The sequence below is a fragment of the Hippopotamus amphibius genome, chromosome 1, assembly GCF_030028045.1.
Source record: "Hippopotamus amphibius kiboko isolate mHipAmp2 chromosome 1, mHipAmp2.hap2, whole genome shotgun sequence".
In the NCBI taxonomy this organism is placed as follows: Eukaryota; Metazoa; Chordata; class Mammalia; order Artiodactyla; family Hippopotamidae; genus Hippopotamus; species Hippopotamus amphibius.
The window spans coordinates 232961537-232984292 of record NC_080186.1 but is presented as its reverse complement, the minus strand read 5'-3'; the positions used below and the strand labels follow the sequence as shown (position 1 = coordinate 232984292).

General features: G+C 34.6%; 1 protein-coding gene across 1 annotated transcript in view; it reads left to right on the top strand.

Moving 5' to 3' along the window:
* Positions 1 to 22756, top strand: part of DDX4 (DEAD-box helicase 4) — a 67435-nt gene that overhangs the window by 32960 nt on the left and 11719 nt on the right. The window contains exons 7-16 of the mRNA XM_057700722.1: positions 8230 to 8331; positions 9285 to 9365; positions 10416 to 10457; positions 12157 to 12204; positions 12308 to 12355; positions 12584 to 12726; positions 13367 to 13519; positions 14668 to 14822; positions 18358 to 18487; positions 19877 to 20043. Coding sequence (XP_057556705.1) covers positions 8230 to 8331; positions 9285 to 9365; positions 10416 to 10457; positions 12157 to 12204; positions 12308 to 12355; positions 12584 to 12726; positions 13367 to 13519; positions 14668 to 14822; positions 18358 to 18487; positions 19877 to 20043 — 1069 coding nt within the window. The remainder of the gene's footprint in view (positions 1 to 8229; positions 8332 to 9284; positions 9366 to 10415; positions 10458 to 12156; positions 12205 to 12307; positions 12356 to 12583; positions 12727 to 13366; positions 13520 to 14667; positions 14823 to 18357; positions 18488 to 19876; positions 20044 to 22756) is intronic.

Below are 22756 nucleotides of genomic sequence, written 5' to 3'. Positions count from 1 at the left end.
TAGTCAGACATGTTAAAATAGCAACAACAAAACCCACAAAAAAACCACAGGGAACTTATAAAATTGCTACAGGTGTGTAAATATATTTATGATAAAAGAATTTAGTTTTTGGAACTGAATAGTAATCAGATACATCATTGTTTTTGCTGCAACTTGGGGATATCCTTTTCCCTTGCCTATTAGATGTTTGGCTCATTGAATAGATCATTAAATAGCAGGCCCTCCTCATGAAGCTGAAACTTGATGTAGATTTCAGGATAGCCTTGGTTGAGTTGTGAGGTGGAGAGGAATTTGGTGGTGAATGAGGGATGGCTCATTTGTCTTGTAAGTTGAGTCTTTTTATGACAATTGCAGGGGGCCATGCAATGATAGGGAGGAAATTTAGCTAAGGAAAAAGATTCCTCTTTTGTTTTTCAAACATTGCTCCCCTCCCCGCTTTAATAAGTAGTTTTGACACTAATGTTCCTAAAACATAGCCGTGATTTTAAAATTTTTGGTTTTCTGCAGAACGGTGACTGTCTTTCTTTCTATTAAATTTTCTTTAAATCAGTTTAATTTATATTTAAGTGAAGCAGTCAGAAGCCAGTTGCAGCTCTGTGTGCTTGATCCTGGATTACTGACTAACGTAGGGTGACTGGCAGGAACAGTCGTTTCTCAGGGTGCCCCTGATTGCTCTTTTCTTCGTTGTATACATTCGAGGGTACGAAATTTGCACATGGTGGTCACTCAGTAAATATACGTGTGTATGTAAACATAACTAAGTTTATGTTGAAGTGTGACATGATATAGCAACAGCCAGGTGCTTATAGCATAAATGTATATAGCTAAGTGATTTTTCAGTAACAATACACCTGGGTTCTGTGTTTTTACAAGCATCCACATCAAGGAATAGAAATTACTAGCTCCTCGAAAGCCCCTTTCATGCTCGTTTTTAGTCATTAACACCCCTCCCCCAGTTAATCTCTATTCTGACTTCTAGCAGCATAGACTTTTTTTTTTAATTTTGTACTTAATATAAATGGAATCATACAGTATGTACTCTTTTCTGTCTGGCTTCCTTTTAATGTAGTTGTGAGATTAATTCTTATTGTTGGTTGCAGTTGTAGATCATCGTCATTGCTCTTCTGTTGTACTGTTTTGCTAATGATGGATATTTGGATTTCTTGCACTTTTGGGCTGTTTTGAAACTGCTGCTATGAGCATTCTAGTATATTTCTTTTGGCGACAGTTGTTACTGTTTGTCTTTTTGATTGTAGCCATTCTAATGGATGTAAAGTGGTATTTAATTATGATTTTTTTATCATTGAATTATAAATTCAGTAGTTGATATAGCTGATGTACAATATTATGTTATAGGTGTACAGCATAGTGATTCATAATTTTTAAAGATTATACTCCATTTATAGTTATAAAATATTGGCTATATTCCCTGTGTTGTACAACATATCCTTGTTTCATTGTGGTTTTGCTTTGGATTTCCTAACGACTATGATGTTAAGCAGATTTTCATGTGTGTATTGGCCATTTGTATATATTCTTTGGGGAAATGTCTATTCACCTCCTGTGCCCATTTAAAAAACAGAGTTATTTATCTTCTTGTTTTGAGAACTCTTTATATATTCTTGATACAAGTGTTAACAGATATATGATTTGCAAATATTTTCTCCTTTTCTGTGGGTCATTTTTTCACTTTCTTGATGGTGTCCTTTGAAGCACAAGAGTTTTAAATTTTGATGCAATCCAATATTTTTTCTTTTGTTGCTTGTGCTCCTGATGTCTTATCTAGAAAACCTTTGCCTGTTCCAAGGTCATGCAGATTTTCACCTGTTTTCTTCTAAAAATTTTATAGTTTTTACTCTACTCTTACATTTACGCTTTTGATCCATTTGAGTTCATTTTTGTATATGGTGTGAGATAGGGGTCCAACTTAATTCTTTAGTGTGTGAATAATCAGTTGTCCCAGCACCATTTGTTCATGTTTTATATTGACATGTGTAGGTCTATCTCTTTAAATTTATCCAACTTGCAGTTTATTAAGCGTCTTAGATGTGTAGATTAATATTAAATTTGGGGGATTTTTTGCTTTTTTATTATGGTAGAGTAACTCTTAACATAAAATTTGTCATTTTAACTATATGTGTATAATTCAGTGGCATTGGGTACTTCTGCAGTACTGCACTGCTGTCACCACTGTTTCCAAAACTCTTCATCAGCCATGCAGAGACTTACATCCATCAAGCAATAACTCCCCATACCTTCTTCTTCTCAGTCTCTGGTACCCTCTGTTCTGTGTTCTTTATGAATTTGTCTGTTCTAGATATTTCATGCAAGTGGAATCATACAATATTTTCCCTTTTGTGTTTGGCTTAATTCACTTAGCCTAAAATTTTCGGTGTTCATGTTGTTGCATGTTTCAGAACTACATTCTTTTTTAAGGCTGAATACTACTATTCCATTGTATGTGTACTTTTTAAAATCTGTTTATCTGTGTATGTACACTTGGGTTTCTTATTACTTTTTGCTATTGCGAATAAGCTTCTATGAACATTCGTTTACAGTTATCTGAGTCACTGGTTTTGCATTTTTTTGGGTGTATGTCTAGAAGTGGACTTGTGAGGGGATGGGACTGGGGTAAGTTAAAATATGCCACAAAACTACTGCTCTTACTGAGAATCAAACTTTAAAAAAAAATGTTCCAGGGGTTGATGCAAGTCCTTGTTTAATTTTCAGTTTGGAAAATGTTAATTCTGACAATTTTGTCCATTTTTTTTCTTCTTTGGAGTGGCAGAATTTGGAGTCCCTTACTTTACCATTTTCACTGATATCAGTGATATATATCATTTAATAATTTTCATTTTGTTTGCTAGTGTGTAGAAATACAATTAACTTTGTATATTGAAGGTTCAGTAACCTCACTAAACTTATGATAAGTAGTTTTTTTAAATGACAGAGTTGTTCATGTTCTGTTACCAAAGTTTATTTATAAGTTCATTTCTTTCTGAAGATTGTTACTAAACATCTTCAAGAACTGCAAGAAATTGTCAGCTCTCCCTTATGAAATGCAGAACATACCTTATGGGAAGGACTTAGGTTACCTTTAAAAATATGTTGTTATTATATTATGAAAAGTGACATTTTAGGTGGTGAATTTTGAAATATTTTAATAACTCACAAAAGCACAGAAGACTCTGTTATACAAAAACCTATATATTACCAGCTGGATTTAACAGGATCATTTTATCATATTTGCTTCAAATATAGAAAAAATTTATAGAGTTGTTGGAGGACCCATCTTCCCTTTAGATTTTACATCTTCACTTTCCCAGAGTTAACTTATCTTGACATTGGTGTATATACTTCCTATGCATATTTTTGTACAAGTTTAATATTATACCTGTCTTTTTGTGACTTCTCTATTCAACATTTTAAAAGACTTACATATTGAAAGTGTAGATCTATTTCATTCATTTTAACTTTTATGGTGTTTTACATTTTAACCTATTTATTATATTTTTGACAAAGATAATTATTTTTGAGACCATGTAGTGAAGTTACTACCCCTACCTTCAAACAGGAAGGTCATGCAGACTTTTAATTCTATGTAACATTTGTGTTCTTTTCATCTGTAGTTATTAGATTCCTTATATAACTTGGAATTGGTATCAACTATGAGAAAAGAAGAGCTTGTTCATTTAAATGTTTGAGTTTCTGTTGTGTATGGAATCATTAACCTATAGATACCAGAGGTACTGAGGCATTATGTAGTTGTTGGTTCATCAGGGAAGGTAGATTTGAAAAGGAATGGAATCGAATTTACAGAAAAGAATAGTTATTAAAAACATGATGCAACTCGAGGATGGATGATGCCTTAGAGGACTGGGATGGCGAGGGTGGGGGGCAGTCGAGGGAGGGAGGGAATACGGGGATATGTGTATAAAAACAGATGATTGAACTTGGTGTACCCCCCAAAAAAAATAAATAAAATTAAAAAAAAAAAAAACCCATGATGGATTAAACAGATTAAACACAGATGAATAGAATAAATGAATCCAAAGATAGATCTGAAGAAGTTCTCTAAATTTGAGAATGGAAAGCATGAAAGCTGTTAGCAGGTATGAAATATAGAATAAGAAGCCCTGTTATTCCAAAACGTGTAAATATCTCCTGAAGAGAGAATAGAAAAAAATGAAAGGAAGGAAAGGAGACTGTTCAAAGATAATAGATGAGGCTTTTCCAGCGTGAACGAGGTACAAGAGTCTTGAGCAAACTGAATAAAAGCAAATTTACACCCTTATGCATGTATTGAAATTAAAATATTACAGAGATAAAAAACCTTTTAAAACCACTATAGAAAAAAGACGGATCCACCTGGAAAAGAACAATAGACAGTAGAAATCTTTTTTTTTTTTTTTCAGTAACAGCAGAGGTCAGAATATAGTAGAATTCAGAATGCTGAGGGAAGATAACTCTGAACCCAGACTGCTGTATTCAGATAATTTGGGTGTCAGGAATAATATCATTTCAGACAAAGATGACATTTAATACTTTAAGGCCATTGAGGAAAGAACTGCTAAGTCATATGTATTAGTAAGAAGGAAACTAAATTTTGGCAGAAAGGAGTGGGAAGCAATGATGAGCCAAAATAAAAAATAAAAATTTTTAAATTGGCAAGCATGTTGGTAAAATCAGAAAAGTATTGACTGCATAAGCTAGTAATAATAATGATTATTCATTTAGAGGTTTTAGAAATAAGAAAAAACTAAAATATTAACAAATGAAAAGACTTAAGTTCTTTGCCAGCTATATAGGAAGGAGAATAGATTGAAACTAAAGATTTCTTAAATATGGTAAAATTGAAGAGTAATCAGAAAAAATAAGATAACCTACTAGTGGAGGAAATACAGTAGAAGGAGGAGAGGACTTTGTAGGAAGAAGACTAGGTTGAAAATAATTTTAATATTTCTTAAATATTCATGGTGAAATAAAGAGATGTCAGTAAAAACATAAAATAAAATATAGCCTTTGGGGAGATCTAACAGAAGGCCAGAAAGGAGAACAAAAAGCATTGAAAAAACTCACTGAAGAGAAAACACAAAATAAGATGATAGGAATAAAAATCCATATATCAGCAATTCTAATATATGTAAACATTTCAGTGCAGAGTTGAAAATAAAGAGAAAAAATGTCTGCAATATTAAACAAAGCTGGTATAGAAGAAATAGACAAAATAGACTCTAAAGCAGATATATTATAGTTCTGAACATGGTTTGAATCTAACAACATATTCTTAAAATATATAAAGCAAATATTCATATGGAAATAATGAAATATTTAGAATAGAATGGTGATAAAAACAGAACATATCAAAACTTATGGGTTGTGTGTCCATCATGCTGTCATGGCTGCAAACTGCCCCATGGTGTGGACACCACCTCCCAGGCATTCCATGGAGGCCACTCCCATTGGTCGAGGGAAGTTCTCCAAATCAGTATGCAAATGTGAGCAACCAGTCACTGGGGACAGTGTACTGGCCTCATGAAGGGGGTCCAAGAGGGGCATCATCAGTGCCTGCTATAGCCACCATCTCCATTTCTACTTAATGGTGTGCGGAAGGCCAATGCAATCAGATAGGAAAAAGTTGTTGAAGACATAAGACCTTGAGGAGAAAGCACAAAATATGATTTGATTATATATTTGTAAAATCCAAAAGAGTTCTTGGATTATCAGCCATTGAAAGTAATTTCATACAGTGTCAGATTGTGAAATTAGCATATGGAAATTAACAGCTTTCCACACAAATGCTGTTAGAAGATTTAGGGAAGAGATCCTATTTGCAGTTGTAAAATAGTATAAAACAGAGTAGAATAAAGTAAAATAAAATAATAAGACCCACAGGCATAAACTTAAAAGCTGTCAAAAACAAAAAACAAACAAAATAACTTATGGGTTACAGCTAAAGCAGCTAGCTTTTAGAGGAAATTATATAGTCTTAAATTCATCCATTAGAAAATAATGAGCTAAGTGTTTAGCTTAAGTAATTTAAAAAAGAAAGAAGAAAACTCAGTAGAAGGATGGAAAAAAGATGATATACACAAATGAAATAGAAACAATGAAGTGTTTATTCAGCAGTAAAAGTGAAGAAAATACAGTTTCATACATCAACAAAAACTGTGTATAAAAGAAGCAAGACAAAAAATACATATTCTGTATGAGTCATATAAAGCTCAAAACCAAAATATGGTACATAATGATATGTGCATAGTTAATAAAATAAGAGCAAGGAAATATTCAGGATATTGTTTAGGTGGGAGGAGATTCTCAGGGGGAAGGAGGGAAACATGATAGGGCAAAGACATATGTAAGCTGCAGAAGTACTGTATTGGGAACATTTTAGTTTTAAACTGGGTGGTGGGTCCATAGGTTTTTCACTTTATTGTGCTTTAAGTTTATGTGTATATTTTAAATATATTTTTATTTACACACACACAAAATTAACTTTATTCTAAAAAAGAAAACAAAGATAAACTTTCTTGAAAAGAGGTAAATCCTGACAAGATTTCTTAAAAGAAAAACAAAAAGATAAACTTTTTCTTGAAAAGAGGTAAACCCTGATAAGATTTCTTAAAAGGCACAAGTAAATAATTTATAATACGAAAGTGGGTATACTTGTTAATAGATTTTTCCTAGATTGAAGCGTGCTGTTTAAGGTTTAGGTAATAGGTGCATAACTATGGAATCTACTTTCTGCCTCATTTTATAAACAGGCTTAAAAAATACATGTAATCCAGTATCAAGAAATATCATATGTGACAAGAGTATAAAATGTTAGTTATTATGAAAAACAGTATTGAGGTACCTCAAAAAAATTAAAAATAGAACTACCATATGATCCAGCAATCCCATTTCTGGACATATAGCTAAAAGAAATAAAAATCATTATTTCTAAGAGTATCTACACTCCCGTGTTCATTATAGCACTAGTCACAAGCCAAGATATGGAAGTAACCTAGGTTCACCACCATATGACTAGATGAAGAAAATGTGATATACATATTATAGAATATTATTCAGCTTTAAAAGGAAGGAAATCCTGCAATTTGTGACAACATGGGTGATCCTTGAGGAGATTATCCTAGGCGGAAACAAGCCAGACACAGAAAGACAAATACTGCATAATCTCACTCATATGTGGAATCTAAAAAAAGAAGTAACAGAGTTACAGAGAATAGAATACTTGTTACTAAGGGCTGGGGTGGGGTAAAGGGGAGATCCTAGTCAAAGGGTACAAAATTTCAATTACAAGATGACAATAAACAGAATGTTTACTATAGTTAATAATTATCTATTATATACTTAAAATTTGCTGAGAGTAGATCTCAAGCATTCTCACAACAAAGGGAAGGTGTTAACTATGTGATGTGATTTATATGTTAATTGGCTTGGTTGTGGTAATCATTTTACAGTGTTTACATAGATAAAAATGTTGTACACCCTAATGTATACAATTTTCATTCGTCAATCAGACCTCAATAAAGTTGGGGAAAAATAAATAAAAATAAATCCCTCTCTACTACTAAAAAAAAAATATATATATAGCATATGTAGAATTTTTAACCTTTATTAATCAGTTTCTTTAGGTGTAAATGGTTACAAATTCATAAACTAAATAATTTTAATTTTTTATTTCCCACCGACTTGGCATTTTGGTTCTGAGTTGATCTCATTCTGCCCTAGGTGGGATCAAATTTTACTTGAATTGTTTCTACTGATTTTTTGGTATTCAGTTCAATTAAAAATGCATTGCTCATAAAGGAGATCAGACTTCATATGTATCTCTATGTCTGTGCTCTGAGTAAGATGTTTAATATTTCCTATGGGGAACAAATGTAAGCCTAGGTAATCTTTCTGTGGATTGTGGAAATCCTGTTAACAGTGCAGTTGTGGAAACTTTTAGTGTTTTACAACTGTCACTTTTTTCTTTTAGTCATTTTTAGTTTTCATTCCCAAAGCAAGTAGTGGGTTTTTTAAAAATTGTAGCTATATCTATTTATACTAATAAAGTTGAACATTTATAGGTCAAATACAGAATTTCTCTTTAGTAACTATCTGTTAATGGCTTAAAATATTAAAGTCATTGAATTATGCAAGGCTTAAATTAACTTGGTCACCATGTTCCCAAGATTTCCTTGTTGTTTTGTGTTGTTTTTGTGTGTGTGTTTTAATTTATAGGTTATCAAGATGGAAATAATTCAGAAGCTTCAGGGTCGTCCAGAAGAGGTGGAAGAGGTAGTTTCCGAGGTTGCCGTGGAGGATTTGGTCTAGGAAGTCCAAGTTAGTAGTGGATTACAAATAGTATGTTCATTTATTAAGAAAGAAATGATAAAAAATGCTTATCACATAAAGTTGTTATGATTATATGAGAATAGTGTAGCATAGTGGCTGGTACATAAGCATTTATATTGTATAAAATATTTTTTAGACACGTAATTTCTTACAGGTTAGGTGGGAATATATGAATCTTTAGCAATTTGTGTGACTCCGTTCTTTAATATTACATACTTTGAAGTGTTTTAGAGCTTTGATAAAGGTGGCTAACCTTACAAATAGGTGGCCTTCTCTATGGCTCTGCTCCCATTGTACCTTTTCTTACACCAATGTGGCTTTCTACCTAAATTCTTCCAGTCGTCATTCCTTGGTTCTAAGGTATTGTCTTCTGACGTCACTGTTGGAATGCGTGTGTCTCTTAAAAGAGGAGGACGGAATAGTGGAAGCTAAAAACGTAAATTGTAATAATGATTTAATAGATGTGTGGCGGGTTAGTGAATTGCCACTTTTAAAAAAGTGAAGGGATCTGAAGGGTCGCTGTTCAGGACTGATGAAGTTTGATTTGGGAATAGTGGGTTCAAGGGCTGTTCTTCTGGAGAATAAGCAGTGAGATGATGTAATGTGAAGTTTCTGGAGGCAGTAACAGTGCTACTTTTCAGAGGTGGTTTAACTTTTGTTTATATCATATTTTGGCATAATATTGGCCCTAACTAGTTTTGTAAAATAATTTTAATAACATAAAAATTTTGAGGAAGTAATCTGTAATTGAAGGAAATAATTTGTGGAGAAATCCTTTTGTGTGCTTAGAAAAATACTGTGACTCCTGTTAAATTTAAATTATTTTATCCTGCATCTTTTTAACTTCTGACACCATAAATTGATTTTTTTTTAATCTTTACTGCATGATTTAAAAGCTTCTTAAAAGTAACATAATCTAAATTTATTATCTGAAAATCTAGATAGTGAATATGAACAAGATGAGGGTACCCAGCGCACTGGTGGCATTTTTGGTTCTAGAAGATCAGCATTAAGTGGTGCAGGTGAGAAATAATTTATTACTGAATATTAATCATTCACATTTGCTCTAGGATTAGTATACCTAATATATATGTTTAAGTGTACTAGATTGGCTCATGGTGTTCTTTGCTTTTTAGATTTGTAGGCAAAAATACATGGACAGTTTTGCCTCCCTTATAAAATTTGTGCTCCGTGAATTATTTCTTCTCGCTTATCTACCAGTTAATTTGAGATATAAATTATACTTTTAATTGGAAGAAGGAACATGAAGTTTGCTTTAGTTTCAAAGAAAGGATTCTGAGTTAGGGGACTTGAGGAGAAAGTGAAAAAAAAGGAATATAATTGGTAGAAAAAAAAGGAACATAGTTATTGACGAAAAATGTTTAAATGTGGATAAACTGTGATACTAAAGAGAAATGAGCTATCAAGCCATGCAAAGATATGGAGGAAACTTCAATGTGTATTACTAAGTGAGAGAAGCCAATCTGAAAAGGCTGCATACTGTATGATTCCAACTATGTGACATTCTGGAAAAGGTAAAACTATAAGAAAAAGGGTGAAAAAAAAAAAACCAGTGATTGCTAGGGGTTGGGGGAAGGGAGGAATAGGAGACCATTGAGGATTTTTAGGGCAGTGAAGTTACTTTGTATGATACTGTAATGGTGGAGACATGCCATTAAACATTTGTCCAAACATAAAGAGTGTACAATACCAGGAGTGAACTGTAATGTAAATGATGGATTTTGGGTGATTATGATGTGTCAGTGTAGGTTCATCAGTCATAACAAATCACCTCTCTGGTGGGGGATGTTGATGATTGGGGGGGAAGGCTATGCAGGTGTGGGGACAGGAGGTATCTGGGAAATCTCTGTACTTTCTGCTTAATTTTTCTGTGAACCTAAGCCTGCCCTAAAAAAATGAGAAAATGGTTTATAGAATTAAGAGATGGGTAGATTAAGGGACTAGGAATCCTGAGTAATTACTCAGTATTTGAAAACAAATAGCTCTATGGTTTATGTACTTGAGGAGGAGCTGTGTTTTCTCTAAATACTCTGTAAAACAATGCCTTACAGGTAATGGTGACACTTATCAAACCAGAAGTGGAAGTGGACGAGGTGAGTTCTTGTCTGGTTTATCTGGAAATGGTTAAAATTACTGTAATCCAAGTTTAATTTTTGAAGTTAAAGCTAACTGTTGCTGCTTTTATACACTTTGAGGAGTATACATTTGCACAGCCAGTTTTGGGGAGTTGTTTACTACTACTCTTTTAATACAGCAATTCCATTATAGGAATTACATGCTGTTGGTGTATTTGCTCAATACATGTAAAAGGGTGTTCACTGAAGCTTCACTTATAATAAGTAAAAAGTGAAAATCACCTAAAAATTCATCAGTAAACAACTGTTTAATAAATAATATAACCATAAAATGGGAGATACCATGCAAATGTTAAAGATTGAGATGTAGTCTATATGTACAAGTTCTTATATTAAAATAATGTTTTTTCTTATGAGAGTTATTTGGCTTGATATAGGGGATAAAGAAAGTTCAGTGTAGATGATTTTATACGATGAAAAAAATTTTCAGAGTTAAAAATATTTAAATGTCATATAAAAGTTAAAATGTTTTCCAGACTAATAAAACAATAAAGCTTGTTTGATGTCTCTGAAAAATTCTCAGTTATCATTATTAGTCTCCACTTCCCTCCTTCAGATTCTTGGATTCTTCACTATAGAAAAAGATTATTAATAGCTAAACGATACCTTCTACACATGCTGAGATCTTCTTTGAAAAAGGATTTCAAGAGCTGTGGACATACAGGACAAGAAAATTAGCTCACATATAAAAATATCTAGTTAGCCTTTCAAATCTAATGCAGTCCTTATTCTTTTTTTGTGATAGTACCTGAAAGTGGCACAATAGATGACTTTGTGTCTAAAAATCAGAAAGATAGTGTGTAGAAAAGTGTTAACATGGCAGGCCTGACTGCTGTTCTTTGAAAGTCCTGCTTACAAGGTTGGCCCTTATTTGGCTTCTGAGAACTTGGGTTTAAGGAGGGTTGTCACTACTCTTAACTGGTATGAGTGGCTCACTGTGCCTAAACGGTTTGTGCAGCAGTGGGGTTTACGCTGCATACCTGCTGTTCTTCTGGGTGTTTGGTACATGCCGGTCAGAAGGTACCTGCATTATCAGCTCCTCATAAGAATCCTGGGTATTGAATATCTAATGGGCTTCTCTGGTAAACAGCATTTCCAACGTATTGTCACAATTGTCCTGTCCTTGTCCCTGTCACAATGTGTTGTGACACCTGTGGGAGAGACTCTTGAAAGCATGTGCCTGGTTTTCTCTGGACTTTTCCCCATAAACCTTATTCCTTTGCTGATTTTGCCCTCTCTCCTTTCTATGTAATAAGTCATGGCTTTCTATGTAACAGCCATGGTTATGACTTTATTTTGAGTCCTAGCAAATCATAGAACCTGTGGGTTGTGGTGGGGACATCTCAGAAAAGATGGATTTTTAGTTCCTTTTAAAAAATATATTCCTTTACTAAGGAATATAGGGATTAGGAAAGAGACATAACAGTTTAAACAAAAAATACTAATGTGTTGTAACAGTGCAGTCTGCATAAAATCAGCATTTTGAATGCTAAGGAAACAAAATGTTCAGGGTTCTATTTATCTTAATTATCTCAAGTATTATTTGTGCGAAGGGACTTTATCCATTTTTAGAACTTTTTCTCTTTGAAGACAAGCAATGAAAATAAAGATGTATACAGCCTTGTATCTTGACTGTCACTGTGAATTTCTTTAATAGGTGGTTACAAAGGTTTAAATGAAGAAGTAATTACAGGCTCTGGAAAGAGTAAGTTTTACTTTAGATAAGGTATTTGATTTTTATAGTGAGCATTCTTTTACGCCTCGGCTTTTAAAAACATTTATCTTTTTTTGGTTTGATTCCTTTTAAGATTCTTGGAAGTCAGAAGCTGAAGGAGGAGAAAGTGGTGACACTCAAGGTATATCAATTTTTGTGTGATCCACGTGGATGTATATTGCGTTTTAATACAAATGCAGACTATTTAAAAGCAGAGGTAACTTTTTAAAATTTGAAGTGAAAACTTTACTGGTAAACATTGGGAATTTCTACAGTATTTAAAATTTGAGTTTGTCAGTTTTTGTCTGTTTTCCCTCTTATTTTTATTCTAGTCCTTGTCATGTAAATTTTCTTTTATTTAAATTCTAAGGACCAAAAGTGACCTACATACCACCTCCTCCGCCTGAGGATGAGGATTCCATCTTTGCACATTATCAGACAGGCATAAACTTTGACAAATATGATACTATTCTTGTAGAAGTATCTGGACATGATGCACCACCAGCAATTCTGGTCAGTGTAATAATTGTTTCTGTAATGTCTGTGTAGCAAACTTTGTTTTTAAAAATTGGTACATTTGTTTAAGCTGATATTAAAGAATACAAAAATTTCATCCTTAGTCTCTAATGTCTTAGGTTGGAAATTTAGGACCATGTCTACTGTCTACATTAGAATTAATTGCTATGTTGAAAGGGAGGGTACTATATATTCTCCCCACCTCCCCAAACCAGGATGAGAACTTTATTTAAATTTACTAAAAAGGATACTTTTCCTAGAGAGTCAACATTTCTGTTTCCTAAGTGTGTGAGAAACTGTGTCTCAGGGGAGTGGATTTCTAAGGAGTGGAGGAGCCCAGAGTCCCCTGTTGATAATGAACCATTTTTTTACTGATTAGAGTTATTTGTATCTCACAGGTTTTAAGGGGGCAGAAAAAAGTTTTTAGAACCACTGTCTATAGGGAATATTCCTTAATTCTATCAAATAATAACAGACAAGTTCTGGATATTACTTTTGAGTGTGGGGCGTATTTGTAAGGTTAATGTAGTATAAAAAGTGAAATTAACAACTTGAAACTAATTAAAATGGAATATGTTTATGGAATGACCTGTATATGATATATGGAATTTAATCACTGCCCCCTGCTTTTTTTTAGACTTTCGAAGAAGCTAATCTTTGTCAGACACTGAATAGCAACATTGCTAAAGCTGGTTATACTAAGCTTACTCCTGTGCAAAAATACAGTATTCCTATAATACTAGGAGGAAGAGATTTGATGGCTTGTGCTCAGACAGGGTCTGGAAAGACCGTAAGTCACTTTCCTGCATGTATTCTGCCCCATATTGAAACTGTTACTTTTTGAACTTTGGTTCTTCCCAAGTAGATGATTTCAGTGACCTGTCATAAATATTCATGTTTTTTTTTTTTCCCAATTTCTGGTTTTGTTGAGGTTTGTGTACTTCTGAAGAAAGAATTCTGAACTATTTCTGGAGTAGTTCATAGATTTTTAATCTCTTCAGTTTGTTCGGCTCTTTCTGTGGGACATATTATCTAAAACAAAATAGTTGAGGGTCAAAGCACCAAAGATTATAAGACACAGAGAAAGGGAAAAAATAATTTATGTAATATAGCTGATAGAGTTTTGGAGTCAGGAGAATGAGAAATAGCTGTACATAGTGTACCTGGTCCTTAGTGTGACGTGACCTCAGGTTATGCTAATTCTAAAAGAACTCTGATGGGACCAGGTTGGTCTTAGGACTAAACTGTGGTATTTGTCTGTTAAATAGGTTCCATGAGATGAATATTAAAAACTGTCATTTCCAGGATCATAGTGTCTTGGCTTATACTATATTAGTCTTAAAAAACCTCCATAGTAGAGTTGAAGGGAAAATAAGTGAGTTGTATAATATAGCAGCTGATGTGTGATTTAAATGTGGTTTTGGAGGTAGATTTTAGTGTCTTATTTGTTCGATGAGAAAACTATAGCACAGAGTTTCTCTTGCCACATGTAACTTTAATAAAGGTGATATGTTTAGTAATCCAAATGAATGATTTCCCAGTTTTTACTCTGCTTGTGGACCACTTTTGTCATGCATTCTGATAATTTTATTTCTACCCCAAAAGGAGTCATTTAGAATAAATGCTGCATGCTACATTACCTGTAAAAATAAGTTACTGTTTATTTATTTAGACTCTGTGGCTGTGTTTTTTAAAAAAAGAACAAAAGATATTTTCATAGGGTAGATTAACTTTATCAGACATTTTATATTGTATAATATGAGCAGGAAGACCTAAATGTTAAAAACTCATTGAAATAAAATTCTTTCTCTTTCTCATCTTAAATTTACCAAAAAGATGGAAGAAGAAGCTAAAGGATATAAAGACACAAGGAATAGGTTGCCATAGGGAGAAGGATGATGCACTATACATTTGTAAATTACGCAATTTAACTTCTAGGCAGCTTTTCTCTTGCCAATTTTGGCTCATATGATGCGTGACGGTATAACTGCCAGTCGTTTTAAAGAGCTGCAGGAACCAGAGTGTATTATTGTAGCACCAACTCGAGAATTGATCAATCAGATCTATTTGGAAGCCAGAAAATTTTCTTTTGGGTAAGTACATCCGGAATGCCACTGATAAACAAGTTTTTCTTTAGAGAATTTTCTTACTTATTTTGGGAAGAACTCAATGCATGAATAAGAATGCACTCATGTAATTTAGTGTTGCTTGATTGAAGTTTACTTTTTCATAATCTTGTTTATAGAATCTCTTTATTTTTAAAAAGAAACACGGTTATTAAAAATTAGATGATAATAGAAGTAGAAAGATAAGACAATAGTGAACATATTGGTGTGTTTTCTGATAGTTTTTAAATGTATGTTTAAAAAATGAACTTAGGGTGTACCTAATAATTTTCTGTTCTTTTACACATAACTTCATGAAATGGATAACTGCTTATTTAAGAATCAGACCTAATTTTTAATGACTGTAAGATTGTCCATGTGTATGTATTTCATTTCTCTATTTTGTCCATGTGTATGTATTTAGGTTGTTTCTAATTTGAAGCTGCTATAAATAAAAATAATTCTTGCTCTAGTGAACAGTTTGCTGTATAAACTTTTTCTATTTTTATGTTTTAAGTATTTTCTTAGAGTAGATTTTTATAAATTTAATGTTAAAGAATATGGACTTATTTTAAAGCTTGCATTCTACCAGAAGTATATGAGAATGCCAGTTGCACTATACACTTTGCCAGTATTTGGTATTGTATTTGGTATTGTATCTGTTGTTGCTTACCTTAAAACCTAGTTGCTCAAAACAATGAGAAATTATCTTATCGTTTCCGAGGGTTAGGAGTTGAGGAACAGTTTAGCTAGATGTTTCTGACTTGGGATCTCTTAATGAGGTTACAGACAAGATGTCAGCTAGGATTGCAGTCATCTGAAGGTTTGACTGGATCTCTTTGTAAGGATGCTTGATTGTCCTTAGGAGATGACAGCTGGCTTCCCTTAGATTGCATGGTCAATGAGAAAGAGCAAGGAGGAGGTTGCTGTGACTTTTATAAAACAGTCACTTTTGCCATATTCTGTTTGTTACTAAGCAAGTCAGTAAGTCTTGCCTGTACTCGGGACTGGCTGTGTAATTGGCTAGAACTAGTGCAAAATGAAAATGCAGATTCCTTTGTTAAACTATGAATTTTAAGGCAGCAATTAGAGCATTAAACCAAGCTCAGGGCTCTTCAAAGCTTGGGACCCTGTATGACTGCACAGGTTGTACACCTGTGAAGCCAGCCTTGCACACACCCAAAGGGAAAGGAGTTAGGATCTATATTTAAAGGAAGGAGTATTGAAGAATTTGTGTACATATTTTAAAACCACCACAGGTATCTTCTTTTTTTTTTTTTTTCATTTATGTGGTTATTGAGAGGTTGAACTAGCTTTTGAGTGCTTTATACATTTTCCTTTGTGAATTATCTGTTTGTAATCTACCAGTTTATGTATTGGGATATTAGTTTTTCTTTACAATTCTTTTTAAAGTTGATCTATATGCATTCTGTTTATTTATTTATTGGCTGCGTTGGGTCTTCGTTGCTGTGCAGGGGCTTTCTCTAGTTGCAGTGAGCAGGGGCTATTCTTCATTTCGGTGTGTGGGCTTCTTATTGCTGTGGCTTTTCTTGTTGGGGAGCACGGGCTCTAGGTGTGCAGGCTTCAGTAGTCGCGACACGTGGGTTCAGTAGTTGTGGCTCATGGGCTCTAGAGCGGAGGCTCAGTAGTTGCCGCGCATGGGCTGAGTTGCTCCATGGTATGTGGGATCTTCCCACAGGGAAGATTCCTACAGCTCGACCCTATGTCCCCTGCATTGGCAGGTGGACTCTTAACCACTGTGCCACCAGGGAAGCCCTCTTTATAATTTTTAGAGCTTTCTCTGTATAGAAGAGAAAGTTCTTGTGTACAGAGGAGAGCTTTTATTTTGTTTAAATCAGTATTTAAAATGAGAGGAGAAAAACCAAATTATTAAAATTCCTTTAATGTCAGGCTTGACAGATCTTTTGAAAAAAGTAGGTGTACATGGCTTATACCAGTGTCTATTTCTTGCTGATCCCCATGTACTATGTTGCTCTTCAGGCTTTTAAATCAAGTAAAAGATAACAATTTTTACAAAAACAAAGACACATGGATGATAAATTCAGATAATATATATGCACAAAATGAATATTTTTGTGGCAAAACCCTGAAAAGTATCTAAATGTCTGTCTTTAATTCTCATCTTTAGAGTGTACTTACTATTAGGAGTTTTATGTGAATTATTGTAGACATAGCTGGTGCACATGTGTGTGCTTTAATTCTCCTCTCAACAGATGGGGCACATTAGGCTTGTTGTCACCCTGTTTTTTAAAAATGGTGTGTTTGGAGCTAATGCTTACTCTAGAACTGTACTCCTTTTTTGTTTTTTTTAAAATTAATTTATTATTTAGTTGTGTCGGGTCTTAGTTGCAGCACATGGGCTCCTTAGTTGTGGCATGTGAACTGTTTTAGTTCTGGCATGCATGTGGGATCTACTTCTCTGACCGGGGATCGAACCCAGGCCCCCTGCATTGGGAGTGCAGAGTCTTAACCACTGCACCACCTGTACTCCTTTTTTGAATGCTCAGTATTCCTTTGTATGGGTGGGCTATAATTTTAAGTCTTTTATTGTTAGACAATTATGTAATTTTCAATCTTTTGATACTGAAAATGATGTTAGTAGTGAATATTATTGTATAGTCATCTTTACCCATTCGTGAGGACAAGTCTGAAGGGAAAATTCCTAGATGTGAATTTATTGGGAAAAAGAAAAGTTTTAAAATTTTAATAGAGACTAAAATTGTGACGGGGTTGTATCAGTTGCTCTACCTGAGCGCCAGTTTCCCTGCGCCCTGGCGAGCATGGTGTTATTGGCACGTGAAGGAAAATGTTGTTCGTCTTCATTTGTTTTGCTTTTAAAAGTAATGTTGAACTTAAAGTGTTTAAAAATCTTGGTATTTTTATTTGTTTATTTTTATTTTGGCTGCATTGGGTCTTTGTTGCTGCAGGTGGGCTCCCTCTAGTGGCAGCGAGCGGACACTACTCTATGTTGTGGTGCACAGACTTCTCATTGCGGTGGCCTCTGTTTTTGCAGAGCACAGGCTCTAGGTGCGCAGGCTTCAGTAACGGCAGCACGGGAACTCAGTAGTTGTGGCTCACGGGCTCTAGAGCGCAGGCTCAGTAGTTGTGGTGCATGGGCTTAGTTGCTCTGCTGCAAGTGGGATCTTCCTGGACCAGGGATGGAACCCCATGTCCCCTGCATTAGCAGGCGGTTTCTTAACCACTGTGCCACCAGGGAAGTGCCAACCTTTGTATTTTTATGAACCATTTGTTCATGTTTTTGGCCTATTGTGTGAGTGCTGGTGGTGGTTATCATTGCTTTTGAAGAACCCTTTATCAAACAGGTTGCAAATATTTTTTTCCCCCACAGCTTTTCAGCTTCTTTCTGGGAAGAATTTAACTTTTTTAAAAGAATGTTGACTGTTTTAGCTTTTCCTTTATGGATTTCATTTTACATCTTGTTAGAAACAAACGGCTGATTTTCAAGTAGCTAGGAAATGACATTTATTTTTATTGTTAATAGGACTTGTGTAAGAGCTGTTGTTATATATGGGGGAACCCAGTTGGGGCATTCAATTCGACAAATAGTACAAGGCTGTAATATATTATGTGCTACTCCTGGGAGACTGATGGATATCATAGGTAAAGAAAAGGTAGGCTCTAAAGGGATAACAAAGTTGTGGGATTGATTAATAATTCTTTTTTTGTTTGGGAAAGAGAGAGACTGGTATAAAGATACATACATTTAGTATAGCACCATTTATATATTAGGCCCCCATCAGATTCTTTGAATGCATTCTCATATAAATCTTAAAATAATCCAAATAGGAGATAAATAGTATTTTCCATTTTATGCTTGGGAAAACAAACTTAGTGAGATTATATAATTTATTTTAAACCTCTAAGTTAGCTCTAGTAAGTGATAGAACTAGGTTTAGAATCTGGATCTGATTCCAGAATCCATATCCTATATCTCACTACACTGTGAGAGAAATGCAATAAATGCTTTTATCTAGTTTCGTACATGTCATGATGAAATAATTTTTTTCCTGGAAGAAAGCCTTTGTGGCATCAGTAATTTTGTCTCCTGTTTTAAGTGTGGGGATGATATTATCCAGGATTGTTAATTTTCTGTCTTTAGGAAGAGATTTTTAGGGCTATGTATTTATTTTCAGTATTCACATACCACAGTATTACATCTCTGTATCAGTATTTTCAGTCCACTTTCATGACCCCGATTTGCTTTTTTAAGGCTCTTTTCTAAAAGGATTATTCAAAACATGCTTTTTCTGCATAAAGGGACTTTTCATAGGGTACTTAAACTAAGAGTATCCAGAGAAATCAACCTTGTTATTCCACTAAACATCTTCCATAGGGTACCAAAGTCACTTGTTCTCTTTTTTGCAAATGTGTGCTTCTGTTTTTAGCGCTAAGTATTCATGATAGGTAAGAAAAGTTTCCCATTTGTTCCTGAGTGATTAGAGAGTGGGAGATTAATTAAGGGTTTAAAGGAGTTGGAAATAAATTTACCAGTTTTAAGACATTTGAATATGTCATGCTACTGAGATTTTATTTCTTACATTAAAGAGTCTGACTTTATCAGATGATATTATAGTCTAGATCTTTGCTGTCCAGTACAGTAGTCACTAGCTACATATGTCTATTTAAATTTTAAAGTGATATAAAATTAAAAGTTCATTTCTTCAGGCACACTAGCCGCATTTCAAGTGCTTAATAGCTGCACGTGGCTACTGGCTAACAGTGAAAATATAGACTTTTAAGTAATTACAGAAAAGTCTGTTGTATAGTAGTGATCTAGATATTTTCGCTTCTTTCTTATAAAATGTTTTATAACATAAGACAAAATTGAGAACTTAAACACAAAGTATTGTCTAACCATGACAATTCTTATCATTTTATACATTGATTTCTAATCTTCATCCTTAAGAATATATTAATAGTTGGAATTGTGGAGAGTATTTTAGTTTGATATATTAACTAGTATGCATTCTCTGCTCTCACCCTTGAAAATATCCTTAAAGATTGGTCTCAGACAGGTCAAATATTTAGTTTTGGATGAAGCTGATCGCATGCTGGATATGGGTTTTGGACCAGAAATGAAGAAGTTAATTTCCTGCCCAGGAATGCCATCAAAGGAACAGCGTCAGACCCTTATGTTTAGTGCAACTTTTCCAGAAGAAATTCAAAGGTAAATTTTTTCTTCTTAAAAGTAGTTGCTATGTACTTAGATGCTTTTATAGCAGGAGAAGCAATATGAATATCTTATTTTTGAGAGATTTACTTTTTAAAGAAAATTTAAGATTGTAACATAGGTAGTTTAAAAGTAGAAGTATTTCTAAAAAGTTTACCGTGTTTTTCATTGTTTCTTACCTTAATTCCTGGCCTTACATTAGCATCACATTTTATTAAAGTGCGTGTGGGTCAATGTGTGTGTGTTTCCAGAGAGAGAGAGAGAGAACAAGAGTACGTGAGCACAGCACCTAGCTAGGATTTAATAAGTGCTTACTAAATGAAATTATTTTTATTGTTGTGCCTTCTCTTCAAACCAAATTATAGAGCTTGGGGGAATTGTGCTTGTGTTAGAAAATTTATATACCAATTTTGACAGATATTTGAGTATCATACCATGTACTGTGTGGCCTGTGAGTTCTGAGATTAGGATGACACACTCCTGCTAGAATGGTGACTCTTCTTCCTGCCTGCTAATCCCTTGGCCACAGGGAACTTGAAGTGCCCATACAGCAGCTCTAGCTTACGGTTCAGTAAGACTCTTCCTGTTTTCTCTGGTGGAACTGTTCTGTCTTTGGGAACTAAGACTTCCAAAACTGCAGAAGCTACACCTGTAGTGGGGGCAGGAAGCACAGATTTCCCATGTGGGTCACTGGGAGGGATGGATGGTATGTGGGCCACACTTGCTTGTATCCCTTGGTTCCTAGACCCATGTACCACATGAAGATCTTTGATTCCTGCTGAATGATGCTCCATCCTCATAAAGAAGCACTTCCAAGCTGGCCTTATAGCTGTTCTTTCAGTGGACAGTTCCGGTTTGTTAGGCTGGCAACTTCTGGGTGTTGTGGTATGATAGGGACCCCGTGGTTATGCACTTGCTGCGGTACCACCTTTGCTGGAAGTGGACCCCCTGGTCTGATAGAATGTTATGTAGGATCAAACACTCCATAAGCCTTTAGACAGTGGTGCTATCAATTTGTATTACTTATTACATGATTTTAAAAGTCTTTGTATAAAGTTAAAAAGAGCTCTTTACAGGGGAAAAAGTCCAAATCGTAATTTGGCCAGTTGTCAGGATTTTTTTCTTTCTTAGTGGTACATAAAAGAAGAGTTTCTTATATTTAAATGGTGTCTTAAATTTGAAATGGAGTATCTACATTCCCATCATCATCTTTGGTACTTAATACTAGGTAGGTAAATACCTACCTAATTAGCAGGTAATATTCCTGCTGCCTATCTATTTCTTTAATTTATCCTGAAATAGGAAAGTGTTTGGATATTGGCCAGCCCAAATGACTAATGTATACTACTGTCAGTCAGTAGTATTTGTTGAGGACTTTTTATGAGCACCTCTGAGGTGCTCATATCAAGTAGCATAAATATAGTTACTATAATTTAAAATATTTTATGTAATTTAATATTTACATATTTTAACTATTTAATGATTTACTATAATAATCTAGTGTTACAATAGTTAACATCTGTTGAACCTCACTATATTCCAAGAAAAGTGAAAAGTGTTTTAAATAGTTTCTTTCACGAAATAACAGGATTCTTTCACAAGACTGGGCAGGAAATGGATGAAATGATGTCTGTTAAGAGTCTTCAAGTTTGACCGTAATCCAAAAAGAAACATGTATCCCAATGTTCATTGCAGCACTATTTACAATAGCCAGGACATGGAAGCAACCTAAATGCCCATCAACAGATGAATGGGTAAAGAAGATGTGGCACATATGTACAATGGAATATTACTCAGCCATAAAAAGGAATGAAATTGAGTTATTTGTAGTGAGGTGGATGGACCTAGAGTCTGTCATACAGAGCGAAGTAAGCCAGAAGGAGAAAAACAAATACCATATACTAAATCATATATATGGAAGCTCAAAAAATGGTACTGTTGAACCCAGTGACAGGGCAGGAATAAAGATGTAGTTGTGGAGAACAGACTTAAGGACACAGGGTGGGGGGCGAAGGGGAAGCTGGGACGAAGTGAGAGAGTAGCACTGACATATATACACTACCAAATGTGAAACAGATAGCTAGTGGGAAACTGCTGCATAAAACAGGGAGATCAACTAGATGATGGGCGATGACTTGGAAGGATGGGACAGGGAGGGTGGGAGGGAGTCGCGGGAGGGAGGGGATATGGGATATATGTATAAATACAGCTGATTCACTTTGTTGTACAGCAAAAACTGGCACAACAGTGTAAAGCAATTATATTCCAATAAAGAGCTTTAAAATGTGAAAAAAAAAAAAGTCTTCAAGCTTGAAGCATGATCTAAGGAAGCAGCAAGCAAAAATGTGAAACAATGATGCCTGGGGAAAGGCACTCTATGCAGAAGGAAAGAAGAAACAAGGATAAATAATGAGGAGGAACAGAATTTGGCTTGTGTGGCCAATAGGATGTAGTCTAAATAAGCCAGAAATACACCAGTCCAGGTAAAAAAGTGACAGATGAGGCAGAAATTGTCATGTGTAGAAGTGTTTGAAAGTTGGTTAGTCTGCAGAGATGGAAAGACATGAGAGGGTTTATTTATTAATTAATTTATTTATTTACTTTTTTGGGGGGTACACCAAGTTCAATCATCTGTTTTTATACACATATCCCCGTATTCTCTCCCTCCCTTGACTCCCCCCCCTTCGAGTCCCCCCCACCCTCCCTGACA